Source organism: Microtus oregoni, unplaced genomic scaffold (assembly GCF_018167655.1).
Source record: "Microtus oregoni isolate MIOR12 unplaced genomic scaffold, Mior012 000000F_ref0000247, whole genome shotgun sequence".
NCBI lineage: Eukaryota > Metazoa > Chordata > Mammalia > Rodentia > Cricetidae > Microtus > Microtus oregoni.
In genome coordinates, this window is record NW_024543059.1 from 79,774,663 (window position 1) to 79,790,453 (window position 15,791).

The 15,791-nt window shown below is 40.0% G+C and overlaps 1 protein-coding gene across 2 annotated transcripts in view; it reads left to right on the plus strand.

The window, feature by feature from the left end:
- LOC121451988 (bifunctional heparan sulfate N-deacetylase/N-sulfotransferase 3) overlaps nt 1-15,427 on the plus strand; it is a 131,313-nt gene extending 115,886 nt beyond the window's left edge. For both annotated transcript variants that reach the window (XM_041657845.1, XM_041657854.1), the window contains exons 13-14: nt 10,151-10,253; nt 12,456-15,427. In XM_041657845.1, the coding sequence (XP_041513779.1) occupies nt 10,151-10,253; nt 12,456-12,575 (223 nt within the window). In that variant the 3' untranslated portion in view covers nt 12,576-15,427. The remainder of the gene's footprint in view (nt 1-10,150; nt 10,254-12,455) is intronic.
- The last annotated feature ends 364 nt before the right edge of the window (nt 15,428-15,791 follow it).

Consider the following 15,791-nt stretch of genomic DNA (forward strand, 5'->3'; position numbering starts at 1 on the left):
GTCCTTGACCTGCATGCTGTGTGTTTGTCCTCTCTGCATCCTGCTCTGCACAGAGCCTTTTTATTCATCTCCGTTGCTGGAAAAGGCAGAGTGAGCTTGGGAGAGTGACTATCAAAGAAACATACCGTGTACAAAGAACCGTGGGTCGCTGTGCACCTGCAATGTCGCTAGCTAAAATTGCCCATTATGTGATTCTCTTACCTGGTCGGTGCAGGGAGTAGCAGGTGTAATCTGTGAAAGCAGTTTCGGGTCCATCAGGGCTGCCTGAGCTGTCACCTTGCTGACATAGATAATGTACTTCCAGGCTGTTTCTTGCCACATTTTCATGTCACTCATTGACTGGCCTAACACACCTTGTAAAAACCAGCTGTGCACTTGTTGTAAGGTATTTGGACAATACATCTCATTGTCCTCGCTTTGAAATGCTCTTTCCTCTCCCCGTGCTCTGCTGAGTTATTTGTCTGCGCCCTGTCCTAACGATCCCCTCCTCCTAGCAGAGTCACTGTGACCCAACAGCTGTTTTTCCAGTACTTTGGAAACATGGCCTAACTAGGAGGAGAAATCCATCTCAGAAATAGCATTGGCACAACTCCCAGTAGACTGCCAGTGTATACTTTAGCACTGATGACTATTGTACTAATAATGTGAGTAAGGATTATCTCTCTTGGTACTAAGAAGGAACAAAAGGAAATGTACCACAAGCAACTGTACCATTTCAACACTTAGCATTTCTAGGTGCCCTCTTGATCCCCAGAAGATTGCAGTTATTAGCACCCACGCATTTTTGTTAAAGTCCTCTATTGATGTACTAACTATAAACCACATTAATCCAGTGTTTACACACAGTACAATAGAGAAAAGGGAGGCAGTCTGTGAAAACAGTTTACTCTACAATCTTGGCATGCAGGAATATTCAAAAAGGGCTCTACGCTGATTCTCTTCAGTAGAGATAACTCTAGTGTCAAAAGTACTTTCCAAGAATGGCCAAAAAACCCTCAGTAATTGAGATTATTTCTTTCTCCAAGTGCTGAGGAAAGTCTTCAAGATTTCTAAATTTCACACAGAACCAACAGATAACATATGATGTTTTAGCTGGCATGGTGGGTTTCTAATATTTCTTTAATCAGATTCTCTTGATGAGTTTGTGATTTGAAATAAACAGTATAAACCTAAAACAATAGGAACAAGAATTATCTAATCAGATTACCATTGTACAGTTCTGGTTCAACATAAGCTTAACCCTGCCCTTTGAAGGGGTTGCTGTAGCCATGCTACATAAGCTGTGTTATGTAGTGTAGGAAACTGACTAGTCATTTGAGAGAAAAAAAAAAAGCAACAATGCCTGACAGAGACTATGCTAATTCATATAAGCCAGAATCGGGGCTATCAACTTTAATTTTGCTATATGTCTGTGGTAGTTTGAATATAATTGGCCCCCATAATCTCATAGGGAGTGGCACGATGAGGAGGTGTGGCTTTGTTGGAGGGGATATGACCTTGTTGGAGGAAGTGTGTCACTGAATGGGTGGGTTTTGAGGTTTCTTATGCTCAGGATACCACCCAGTGTCTCAGTCGACTTCCTGTTGTCTACAAGATGTAGGACTCTCAGCCACTCCAGCACCCCAGCTGCCTGCACGCTGCCATGCTCCCCGACATGCTGATAACGGACTGAGCCTCTGAACTGTAAGAGAGACACCCCAATTAGAAATTTCCTTTATAAGAGTTGCTGTGGTCATAATGTCTCTTCTCAGCAACAGAAACCCTAACTAAGACACCATCCACTCAGAATTATCACTGGTCAGCAGATTTCTTCCCTTTCAAAACGTTCACCTTGCAGCTCATTTCTCAGTCAGGGCATACTTGTTCAGATTAATGAAGCCAGATTGTGTTGTATGAATATTTAATACTAGTGCCCTTGGAAAATGTCAGTAGTGGGCAAGGAAAATATGAAGGCGAGGGAATGACATAGTCTGTGGTTCTCTTTCGTTTGGTTGTGTTTTCTAGTTGGGGCTTGGCTGAGTCAGAAGGGAATTTTGAACCCTCTTGATAATTCAGAAAAAACTTCTAATGTCTCTTTAATTGCAGCCAAGTTAACATTGGCCAGGAAGTACCACCCACATCACTGCTGATAACACCAAGTAAAATCTGCCATGTTAAAACTGCCAAAAAAAAAAATAGTTGTGATAAGAACTACAATCTGTTGGTTTTCTGGCTGTCTAAAAGAGAGCAGCCAGAAAATGCTAAGGGCTGGCAAAAAAGCAGAAAGCCCACTCCAGCTGGTTATGACATACTCATAAACATTTATGTAGTAGACAAACACACAGTTGTTTACTGGGTAACTTGTATGTAAATACACATTTGTATATATTGTCACAAAAACACTATGTGATTGGTACTGTTAGTTCCTAGCTCTGCTTCTTAAAAATAGACTTCTCACATAACATGTTCTGATTAGGGTTTCCCCTCTCCTAACTTCTCCCAGATCCTACCTGCCTTCCAAGCCACCCAAATCCACACCCTTTCTTGTTCTTTCTTATTAGAAAACAAGCACGTGTCTAAAAATAAATAAGTGAATATTATGATGCTAATACACAATTAAAACAAACCTGAAAGGACAAAATAAGCAAAGGAACTTTGCTTGAAGGAACCTATCTCGAGATAAATAAAAACCTAAGTCAATTAAAAACTTATAAGTGAACACTCATAGAAGCATTATTCATTATATATAAAACCAAGAAACAATCCAAATGCCTATCACCTAGTAAATGGATTGATTTGGCATGTCCATAGTAGAAAAAAAATGGAAATATCAGTAAATAATGAACTTAGACTCAGGTGTGTAAGGTATACCCATAATTTAAACACTTGGAAGTTGAGGCAGGAGGGCTCGTATAAGCCCAGTTTGTACTGTGTGTATCAGATTATCCTAAACTACACAGTAAAACCTTGTCTCGAAAGCATAGAATAAATTGAAATCAAGGATTGTCTAGTCATGGTTTGGTTTGGATTTGTTTGTTTGTTTGTTTTGTTGGGGAGTTGGGTTTTTTTTTTCCTTTGGTTTCGGCGTTTTTGGTTGGTTGGTTGGTTGGTTGGTTGGTTGGTTGGTTGGTTTGGTTTCATTTTTGAGACAGGGTTTCACTATAGTTTTGGAGCCTGTCCTGGAACTAGCTCTTGTAGACCAGGCTGTCCTCGAACTCACAGAGATCTGCCTGCCTCTGCCTCCCGAGTGCTGGGATTAAAGGTGGTGTGTCACAACTGCCCAGCTTTGGGTTGGGTTTTTATGAGGCCAAAGAAATGTTCTGAAACTATGATAATGTTGCTGCCATTGAATTGAACATATAACACGCAAATATTATATTTTAATTATACCTTGAAATGTTAAGAAATGTGTGTATTGTTCTTGTCCTGTATTCATAGCATAGATTATGTAGTTTTGATTTTGAGAATCCATCTGCTCTAGTTTCACATGGAAATGCTATTGCAGTTCGAAGGTATTTCAGACACACTTTCTAAGTATTCTCTGAATGCTCTCTGGCATTCATCTGTCCAAGGTGAATGGTGTTTTCACTAATACAGAATATTAAGAACTGTCATTCTCCTTGGAGAATCTTTCTTCCCCTGATCCACGTCTTCTTTATCATATCCACATGTCCCCAGGTGGATATAATAAAGAAGCTTCACAAGCTCACAAGCACTTTTATCCTCTCAGACTTTACTCTTTAGTTTGAGTTTATTAATAATTATAGTATACATGACTCTGGGGACACAGTGATGGAGTATTTTTAACTCCACCGTGGGGCAACCACAAGGTCAGACACTAAGCCATATATTACACTTCATTCAAAGGCTTGTTTCCTGAAAGCCTTGGAAGAAGGGACCCAGCTATAAAATGGCTACAAATGCCTACATTAAAAAGGCAGTTTTTCCTCCATATTCCCCCAGAACATGGTCTGAAGTTATTCTTGCAGGAAAGACAGTTACTGTTTTTATTTTATTTTTTTTCAAATAGATGTGGAGACAGCTTTCTCCATCTTCTGTCAAACCTTTTCACTTAGACTCTGAAATACTATGTCCTCAGCCTTCCAAGAACCTTTATCCACAGCAATCCCTTCATCTTTTCTTTGTGAGCAATCAAACCCGATGATTCCTCAAGCCACATGCAGAACAGACACAAGGGCTCACCTTCATCTTCTACACTTGCACAACTAACATGAATTATACAAACATACTGCCTAGGTGTCAGTTGCGGACACCCCCAACACACACACATACACGCACACACACGTCATTTTTCCCTCAGTAAAGCCCTGAATGATGCCTTCTGTAGGATACCTGATCGATTTCTTTCAACCTATGGCTGAAAGAAAACCTATTTCCCCCTCTTTTTTTTCTAATTTGTGATTGTGACAATATATATGTGTGAGAATACATGTCACGAAGTGGGGAGATGTTTTGTCAGAATGCATCTTGAGAAGTCTGTTCTCTCCTCTACCTTTAGATGGATTCTGAGCATTGAACTTAGGTCTCCATGCTTGTGCAGCCATGCCTTTACCTGTCAAGCTATATTGCTTCCCTTATTTTGCTTTTGATGATTGATTTTAACATCAGTATGCCTAGGGGAAAATAATTTCCCTCCCAGGGCTTCTTTGTTGTTGCTGCTGCTGCTGTTTGTTGATGATGTTCGTCTTGATCTGTTGTGTCTGCAAGAGGGTAGCCCAGTCTAGTCTAGTACTCTCTTCATAGCCCAGGCTGGCCTTGAACTTGTAATCTTTGTGCATTGGTCTCCTAAGTGCAAATGTGATACAGATGTGGGCAGTGGTAGCAGAGGCAGGCAGATCTTTGTGAGTTCAAGGCCAACCTTGAATTCCAGGACAGTTGGGACTACACAGAGAAACCCTGTCTCAAAAAGCCACAGATAAATAAATGACTAAGTAAATAAATGCAAATGTAGTACACCCGGAAAAGCTCTTCACATAACATCCATGTGCCGTAGTCATATATTTAGAATAAGGTACATTAGCAACATAATAGCAGCTGCTCTGGATGCTGAATCTTAATCACGTGAAGGCTTAAAATGAGACCAGCCCAAATGTGGAAAGTGCTGATCAGAAAATGTTAGTGAGAACGACTGCAGACTTCTAGAGAAGCTCCGCAAACAACTTCTGGAGACGTCCACGCAGAGGCAGGTCAGTAAGGCTGCCTGGTTGATGCTTCCTTAGATCCCTGAATAGAAAACTCATTTCTGAACTACCTGACTGAAACAAGTGTATATACAGCATAATGACATACCATGGGTTCTGATCTCATAGGGTTTCTCTAGTAGCAGCCAGAAATGGGCTTGTGTAAGTGGGGTGCAGCCATGTCATTGGGATTCATAGCTGAAGAGGGAAGATGCATAAATACGAGTTTATGTTATTTTCATAGGGCAATACTTATAAACTACTTGTCCACACATGGACTTCACATATACATAGTTTAAGTAATACTATTATTTAAAATGTAGTATTACTATATGATTTTTTATAAATAAAACTGCCCAATTAAAACAGGTATGGGTTCAGTGAATTTTAACAACTATGACTAAATTGTGTCCACGACAATCAAGTTCCAGAGAGCCCTCCCTCCAAAGCACCCATCCCTCCAGGCACCCATCCTTCCAGGGAGCCCCTCCCTCCAGGACATGCCTTCCTCCAGAAATGTGGTTTATGCTTTTGATGCTCTTGGGCAATCAAGCTAGTTCCTTTGTACTCAGCCCCTGAGAATCAGACCAGCAACTTCCGTTAATTTAGCATTGAGAACGCTCTGTGCCCTTGCACTTGTAAGCCATCTTTCTCCCTTGGTCATAGAGTGCTTCTTTCATCATCCGTGGACATGGTGCTGTTTCCATTTTTTTCCCTCTATTTTTGTTTTTGTTTTGCTGTTAGGAAGAAAGCTACTATGAACATTTATGCAAATATTTTTGCAGGGTCACTCGTTTTACTTTTATTCAGTAAACACCTTCAAGAAAATCATATGCTAATAAATTGTCACACGTAAAAGACACAGGCAGTGTGGCTGTGGTGCTGTTTACCTCACGTCTTTACCATTGCTTCATTTGGGACTTTAAATTCATCATTACATTCCTGAGTGCTGTTTCATTTTTAACGTTAATTTCTGTTTTACTGACGATGCATGAAGTCTAGTAAATTTTACACTCATTCTCTGGTTGCATCATTTTCAAAATTTTCCTCAATTTTTAAAGTTATATATACTTTTTAAAAATTACATACATGAACACTACATCTATACACTCCTGCCCCTCCCTCATCCTCAAACTCCTCCCATCTCCCAAATTCATAAACTCTTGTTCATAAAGTATTATTGTTACCCATATATACATATCTATACTTCCACATGTATATATATATACATATACATATATACAACCTATCGAGTCCACTTAGCATTTTGTGTACATACATGCATCCATTGGGATTCTACAATCTATGTAGGACCTTGTCCCAGGAAAAAAATGATTCTTCTCTTAAAAGTCATTGACGAGCTGTAGCTCATCATCTGGGAATAGGACACTGTGAAATTTCCCATCAGTGTTAGAGTGTCAGCTGACATTGTCATCATCAGGTCTTCAGGCATCCATATTGTTGAGAGTTCATTGTCCTCGTCATGTCTAGGCAACACTGTCAGGCAACAGGCATCCAGGTGTTCTTACTGCCTTTCTGCCCTCCTTCCATTGTGTTCCCTGAGCTTTAGGTATATGGGTTGTGTTGCAGGTGTAGCCACTAGCCTTGAGCATCCCACGGGCATTTATTCTCTGTGTTTTCTATAATAGTCTCCATCTAAAACACAGCGAAGTTTTTGTGATGAGGGATGAACACACCACATATATGTGGATATGAGGCTACTTAGAATATAGTTAGAAATTACATTTGTTTATGTTAATGGTATTTGTGAGTTGTTTTCTAGGGTCTATGGCCTTGCTAGGCAAGTACTGATGGCGAAGTTTACAGGACCAGACATGTCCAGCTAGACAGCTATTGGTACCCCCATTACGGATGTATTGTTGGGCCCACCATTGTTGTGATGGTCCTTAGGGAGGAGGCTTCCAGTCCAGTTGCAGCTTGATTCCTTCCAGTGCACAGTTTCTTCGTAAGAGGGTCTTACCTTATTAAGTACAATGACAATAGAACATATTGTTGTTTTATTTTGTTTGTTTGTTTGTTTTTTAATTTATGTATTTATTAAGGATTTCTGCCTCCTCCCCGCCACCGCCTCCCATTTCCCTCTCCCTCCCCCGATCAAGTCCCCCTCCCTCATCAGCTCGAAGAGCAATCAGGGTTTCCTGACCTGTGGGAAGTCCAACGACCACCCACCTCCATCCAGGTCTAGTAAGGTGAGCATCCAAACTGCCTAGGCTCCCCCAAAGCCAGTACGTGCAGTAGGATCAAAAACTCATTGCCATTGTTCTTGAGTTCTCAGTAGTCCTCATTGTCCGCTATGTTCAGCAAGTTCGGTTTTATCCCATGCTTTTTCAGACCCAGGCCAGCTGGCCTTGGTGAGTTCCCAATAGAACATCCCCATTGTCTCAGTGTGTGGGTGTACCCCTCGTGGTCCTGAGTTCCTTGCTCATGCTCCCTCTCCTTCTGCTCCTGATTTGGACCTTGAGATTTCTATTGTTTTTGAGAAACTTATTTCCCCCAACTCAAGGTGTTTCCTATGTGAGGCACTGGGGATTTGTTAGATGCTGCATGGTTTTGGGAGAGTATCCTCAACTCATGTGACATAACTCTATTAAAAATGTATATACATATACACATATATGTTATATGTATTTTAAGTAAGCATATAAAGTAACATATTTCCCTATGGTTTTTCTTGTACATATTGATGTTATTTACCACTTCCTCTCTCACGATATTGCCTTTCCTCCCCATCCATAGTTAAAGTTCCCCCCATCAGCCATTCATTTTTCATACACTAAATAGAAGTTCCTTTTCAGATACACATTTTACAAATAATTTCTCATTTCTTTTCTGAGGTATCTTCAGAAGAACAAAATTTTAATACATTCAAATTTTTCATGTTATAATTTATCTTAAAAATATTTACCTAACCTAAGAGCATGAAGATGTTTTATGTAGGGTGGGGATATATGTCAGTTGGTAGAGTGCTCACTTAGCATGCACAAAGCCCTGGGTATGATCCTCAGCCCTGCATGAACTAGGGGCGAGGTAGTGCATTTCTGTAATCCAGTCACTATGTACTCTAGAGGTAGAAGCAGAAGGATCAGGAATTTACTAATTGAGACCAGTTTGAGATAAATAAGACCCTTTCTAAAAAGAATTTTTTTCTACATTTTTTTCTTCCAGAATTTTTATAGTTTTAACTTAAAGGTTTAGGTCAGTCATCTATTTCATATTAAATTCTCCATCTGTGTGATGTAACTGTCAGTGTTCTTTATTTTCCATGTTAATATTCTTTTTTTTCTAGTATGATTTGTTTTAGTTTCCTCACTGAATTAGCTTCTTTCTACTTGTTAAAAGTCAGTTACCTTAGATGTGGAGGTCTGTTTGTACATCCTTCATTTTGCTCCATTGGTCCAGCATTGCGGTATGGTAGAGTTCTGTTTGTGCATCCTTTATTCTGCTTCATTGATTGGTCCATCACTGTGACTGTGAGCAGCACTGATTACTCAGAATTCAGGAAGCATTGAAAGTATGCAGTATAAAATCTTCAGTGTGGCTCTTGGTTTCAAACTTTTTTAAGTGTTCTAGTTTATCTAGGTCCTTCATATTTTCAAATATATTTCAAAGTCATTTTCCATTTCTTCAAAAAGATTGGCAGAGTCTAGTCAAGTTCTAATTGGAATCATACGAATCATATATAATGTTGGAGCCAGCCAATCAAGTATTTAATCTTCTCTGTGAATGGCACAGCACCCATTTGGTTAGACCGTCTGTGTTTTTGTATTTTCCACTGGTGGCATGGTTTTGTTCATTTTATTCTTAGGTATTTCAAGATCATAATTTAAATGTTTTTATTTAAATTTTATTATAATTTAAACGTGCTTTCATTTGCATTTCCAAAATTGTTCCCAGGCTGATTTTGAGCAAACTCTTGAGGGTAGAAATTTGAGTAATGCAAACTGAACACCACAGGAAATTCATCCTAAGTAATTCTTCCTAGCCAAGAAGAAACTATGGTGGTCAAATCACCAAATAACAAAGGTGAAGGAATTACTATTGCTGTTACTTCCACCTTTACATCTGAGCATGGAAATCACTACTTTGCTTACAACAAATAGATCCATCATGGTAGATACAGATAAATATAAAATAGAAAGGTTGGGCCTTGAATGTAGAATCAGTAGGCCTAGACTTGAACTCCACTGAATACTGAGAAAACAGTCTACAGAAATTAGACCTTGACAAGTATTTTCTTCATGTCATTGTTATCTATCGTGTGTGTGTGTGTGTGTGTGTGTGTGTGTGTGTGTGTGTGTAACTCACTTTACAGACCAGGCTGGCCTGGTGTTGCCTCCTGAGTACTGGGATTAAAGGCATGTACCGCTGCCCCCAGCCCAATTATCTATCTTATACTTAGTGAGAATTCACAAAACAAAACACCGTGCTATTACTTTCTAAAGAGCTATAACAAAGGCCCAAATGAGAAGGAAATGCACGAAGCAGTGTTACAAACAGAAATGTAAATTTAGCATATTACTACTATTTTTTTTCTGTAATTACAGCCAAAAAAAAATCGATTTCTAGGCATCTTCGCTTTAGTGCGAAATTTTAAAAGATCATTAAACAGAAATGTAGTGAAGCTGGAGAATTCGCATTTCAACATTCCAAAGTACAAAAGGCCTGGTTGCTTTTCAGGGGGTGAGGATGGACCCTATTGCTAACATAGAAGTTGCTCTGAACAGGACGTCTTGTGGAAACTGCTCTATCAAGAGCCTGGCAAACTCACAAATATGACAGATGGACTGAAAATTAGGAAGTGTGCCAGGAGACTTGATGTAAAAGGTCAAATGAAAAACGCTCCCGTTTCCCTGGGTGTGAACTGATAACTTTTGTGCGCTGGCCATCATAGCTTGTAAATGACTTGAAAACCACTGGCTTTTAATCCGGTCTATCTCCTCTGCTTTTAGGTTTGATTCTCACAAAGGCTTCTGGTGTCAGCTCCTGGAAGAAGGAAAAACAAAGTGCCTTGGGAAGAGTAAAGGGAGAAAATACCCACCGATGGATTCCGATGTGAGTACAGAACCCAAAAATAGAGAATGCAGACATGATAAATAGTAGCAATACCACATATCTTCTTAGGAAACGGGTTAAGAACAAAAGTCAGGCTTTGTACAAACTAAAAGTCAGTGTGTCCCTTTCTGCTTCCACGTCCACTTTGTGGTACAGGGTTATCTCCTGCACAAGAGCAGGAGGGTTTCCTGTGGCTACCCCATGAAGAATGTGGCATCCCTACCCTAACAAGCACTAGTTATCCCTCTGCAGGAGGGAGGGATAAGGAGGAGGATGGGGATGGAAACTGGGTTGGAAATTATTAAATTTTATTATATAAATGTATAAAAGCTGTCAAGCAAAACTGAGAAACAAAAATTATGAAATACAGTATTTCAAAGAAAAGCAATGGTATTAATATTATAAATTAGAAAGACAGACAGAAAGAGAGAGAGAGAAACAGAGAGAGAGAGAGAGAAAGAAAGAAAGAAAGAAAGAAGAAAGAAAGAAAAGAAGAAAGAAGAAAGAAAGAAAGAAAGAAAGAAAGAAGAAAGAAAGAAAGAAAGAAAAAAATTAGGGGCAGAAGAGAGGACTAGATGGATAAAGGTTCCCACCACCAAATCAGAAGACCTGATGATCCTAGGACACATTGGGTGGAAAAGGAGAAGCAGCTGCTGAGAAACTGTCCTCTGGCGTCCTCCCATGTGCCATGACATGTGTACACACATACAGAGTAAAGTAAATCAAATGCAGTAAAATAACATTTTAGTTAAATTTAAAGTGATATTTGTGTTTCAATACATCGAGGTTGGTTGTTTTGATTTTTCCATTTACATAATTGATGTCTGTCTTGCAAGAATGGAAAAATAGAATTTGTGATTCTAAATCTGAAAAACAGGTAATACCTTACTACATGATGATAGCTTCACAGAATTGCCCTACTAAAAATGTCAACTAAAATCAAGAAATCAACCACAAATTTAAAAAATATTTTCTGTTTCTAATGTCAAATGATTCTGTGGATCATAAATTATAATGTTAACTGATAATAAGGCATAGTAAACTTTGAACTCTTGATAGGCTAGTGAGACAAGACTTCTCTCAGTTGTTCAGCACGGCAGCACATTATCTAGGCTGTGAGGAACAAACACATGCAGGTTGTTACCCAATGCTTTGTTTATTCTGCTTAGGACAATGGCATGGTGAATGACTAAGGCTGCCATTTTCACAGTCCCGTATTTATACATGTGCCCTGTGTTTTTCCTTTATGCTTATTTTGCATACACTAAGATTTATTCATAGTATATTTAGCATCTTGTTTGACTATAAAAATATAAGTTGATTACTATAATTTTTTAGAACTCAAAAATTTAAATATTGGGTTTTTGTTTTCCTCACAGTATTAAATACATTGTGTTAACTGACGATCCTGAGGTGGCCGAAATTTCTCAGTAATCTGTATTTATTTAACAAACTTTTATCCTTAAAGGTTTGGAACACGATGCATTGTGGCAGTCTGATAGACAGGACTTTGGTCAGGTCACGATTCATGTCTGTACAGAAGACATGAGCGAGAGAGGGATCTATTGTTTTTATAAAGCAATTACTACGTAAGAACTCTAATTCTGTTTGAGCGACTATCAAAATAACCATCAGATCACTGTGAAAACATTCAAAATACATTAAAACGTGTTGAAAGGTAATTTCCCCCATTGTTTCGATAAAAAAACTTAAATATATTAATTTTCACATCAAAGCTACTTCCATGTGTAATTATTAAAAGGCTCTAAGGTGGATCTTGGTGTTTTCTTTCACTCTGGTCTAACAGACAAAACTGAGATACTCCACAAATTTGATGCTAGTCAAGACTAAAAGGAAAAACTCAGCTTTACAGAATATTAACCGTAGATGCCAATGAGGTTATTCTGTAAACACACACTGAGTTTGCCTAAAGGAGTAAAGTGTTTGATGTTGTGCACAGAGGTGTGGAAACAAGCGTGTTTGGAGTGGCAAATGTCACCAGCGCAGTGGCCACCTCTCCTAGTGTAGACTCCAATAGACAGGAAAGCCAAGCATCGCAGGCATTACCAACACAGTCCACATGCTTCATGCCACTCTTGACCCGTACCTGGGGTGCCATGAGGCGCTTACTTCCGCAGAGCCAACAGGCGTGGGATGTATTTTAGTAGAATAAAATATATGTTTCTCTCCCTTCGCACTCAGAGCAGAGCGTTTCTGTCCAGTTACTACCGGGACCACAACGTGGAGCTCTCGAAACTGCTGCACCGGCTGGGGCAGCCTCTACCCTCGTGGCTCAGGCAGGAGCTGCAGAAGGTGAGGTAGCCTGCAGAAAGCAACAGGAATCTGTCCGAGGACCGGCATGCGCCTCTCCTGAGCTCACAGAAGCTACCAAAAAGCTGTCAGACACATACCTCTTCGTCAAGAAAAACCAGCGAGGCTCCTTCCATGTGCTGGCATATGGATGCTTGTGGGGGTGGGGGCATATAGAGGATCTTGAAGAAGCTTCGCAGTCGATGGCCTTCCGCTCTGTACCCGTGTGGAAGCCCAACAGCAACCAGTGTAAATTCAAAGGCAAAAACAAAAACACTGGCACTGACCTGTTCCATTTCACACTAATATTTACTATTTTGTCTATCAACTAAAGTTGTATTTCTGTACATTTCTGGACCACTGTTTGACTGTAAAAAATAATTATTTAATTCTGTGAAATATCTTCTACCATGATAAATGTCACAGTGTAAAATGCCAAAAGTGGGGGGGTGGGGAGCTGCCAGCATAGGCCATGACTGTGTGAGACCCAGAGACTGGGAAGCTATGTATGGACTTTGTCTCCACTAAACAGAAGCAAAAGATGGCGCTGGAACCAGGACGGTGGCTGCTTGTGTACAGTCCAGTGTGCTTATGAAGCTCTGTATTGCAGACTTGTTAGCCAGTAAATAGAAACCATTTTTACATCAGAATAGTGAGTAACAATGGAAGAGTGCCGACTAAATTCTCTGAGAGAAAGAGAGATGGCATCTAACGGTAAGCCATTGAGAACGCTATGCTTTCCCGCGGTAAGCGGCGGGTCTATCCTGGTCACCTTCAGTTCTGCAGGAAGTGTTCAATCTGAGACACACGGACCTTTAGATGTGCAGAGAAGCTACTGAACAAACTCCACGGACTGAAAACTAAGGACAGTTTCTTGAGGTGCTTCGCTAAAGTACTCAGACATAAGCTACTGAGAAGCTGCCCTTTCCAGGTGGCCCTACAGGAATTAGATTATGTACAGGAGTTATGTAGAAATGAATTAATATACAAATCATTTGAGACATTTCTTGTACTACTACAAGGTGGAGACCAAGTCGAGTCCAGTTTTGAGAATGTCTCACATACCTTCCACACCCCTACCCGACAGCGAGCATAGTCAAACATATGAGCATCTACAAAAAAAGGGCAAAAGTGCAAAGAGAAGCCTGGCTCCTGAAGCACAGTCAACTTCCACTAGACATATGACGAGCCAAGAATTCAAAACAAGAGTACAGTCGAGCATACCTTCCTGTGTTAATATTTACTTAATTTTGTATTGTAATTGACATATATGTAAATATTAAGTAGTACGTCCCCTCCTGTGACTACAGAAGCTCATATAAAGTATTTTACGAGATATGTTTAGAAAAAAGATATACAAGAAAGCCAATGGCCTAAAGATTTGGCTGCCATTCTAGTGTGAAAAACTCTACTCTTTCCGCTATTTGCCCGTTAGAAAAGAGAAGGGGCAAACTTGCTCTCGCTGTGTTTTTCCTCACACACAGCACAGTTGCCAGTTTGTCTGTTTAAGGTCTTCCCGTGTTCTAATGTACTCAAAGAATACAGGGGTTTTTAAGCAGTTACTAGAAAGAATTGGACAAACAGGCAAATTTTAAGAACCCTGACTGAGAAGCCAAAGCAAAAGGCTGTGAAATCAGTCTTCGCTCTGACAGCTGCAGCTTCGGAAGCATCACCTGCCAAAGCCAGCAGGACAATCATCCCTCACTTCCACGTCCATTCATTTTGAGAAAATTGGCTCAAGGGGGTCGTGAGACCCGGTAGCTCCAGCTGTTCCAGTCTCACTGGCGACAGCGTGTCAGCTCACAAACGGAGTGAGAAAATAAGTGGACACGTGTCTCCACATTGGAACCTCCAGATAAATTGGCTGCTGAATCCTTTAGTCTAGGTAGACAGTGCCTTTAAAATAAATGGCAAAAATACCACATATAATGAATCAGATAAAAAAAGAGAGAGGGAGGTGTACGGAGACCTGCTCACTCACTAGCCCGTGTTGAATGCAGAGCCAAACAGCAACCCTTTGAAAGGGTTTTGACCACACCGCATGTCAAAGAGACAGCTCCAAATTCTACAGGACACCCGCAGACTTCACACTGTGAGCTCCAGCTGGCTATTATGCTATCCTAAAAGTAACAGAAATCTATGAGAAAAGAATGAGAGAGAACATGATTTCAAACTAGCTGTGTATAGAATTCCCCTTTTCATTGCTTATAATATGGGGCTTCCTCAGGAAGAAATGAAATGGTTATTTCAATGTTTATAGCTATAATATTCTTGTCATTCACATTGAATGAAAATTATTAGGAACTTTTTTTTCCTCTGGGTTTTTTTTTTAAATAAAAAAAAAGCCCTCACTATAATTCTAAAAGTGGCATGATTCCTCATATGTATAACAATAAACTGATAAGAAAATGAGGGTGTTGGGCCTGGTGATTTTAGATAATGAGCAGGGGACTTGTTTTGCTGGGGTTCAAAGACACACCATTATGATTTCAAATGGAGGGATAATTGAAAAGCTTAGTAGGCAATGAGGAATTTCTGTTTCAGTTTTGCCTGCTGTGATTTTATTTGGCTCTAAACAGAACAACGCTGCCGCTTTCAAGACCCTCCTGGGCCTTCTCTCTGTGGCGTTTTGAGAGAGATGAGCGAGTCCCTTTCACAGAAATCTAGAAAATGATCTCTGCAAGGAAAACATAAAATGAGGAGAGGAGTTAGACGGGATCCTCATTCCCCACAAAAGTTCTCTGTTTGCATCTCTTTCTCTTCAAGACACTAGGTTTTCTCAGATTACAACCCGTCCCGCCCCTTCATTATTATTACCTGGACTACAGCTGATTCACGTTTTTCTTTCTAAGGCATGATGACAGGTTACATCCACTTTAGGACCAGTCAGTGAGCCAGTAAAACCCACCCATTGGAGTATTCCTACTTTAAAATAGCAACATTAGTGTGCTTTACGAATATCAGCCCTGGGGCTGGAGAGATGGCTCAGAGGTTAAGAGCATTGCCTGCTCTTCCAAAGGTCCTGAGTTCAATTCCCAGCAACCACATGGTGGCTCACAACCATCTGTGACGAGATCTGGTGCCCTCTTCTGGCCTGCAGACATACACACAGGCAGAATATTGTAAACATAATAAATAAATAAATAAATAAATATTTTAAAAAAAAAAAGAATATCAGCCCTGCAGCTTGGAAGCACTTACTTCAGAAACAACCCATTAATGAAGGGG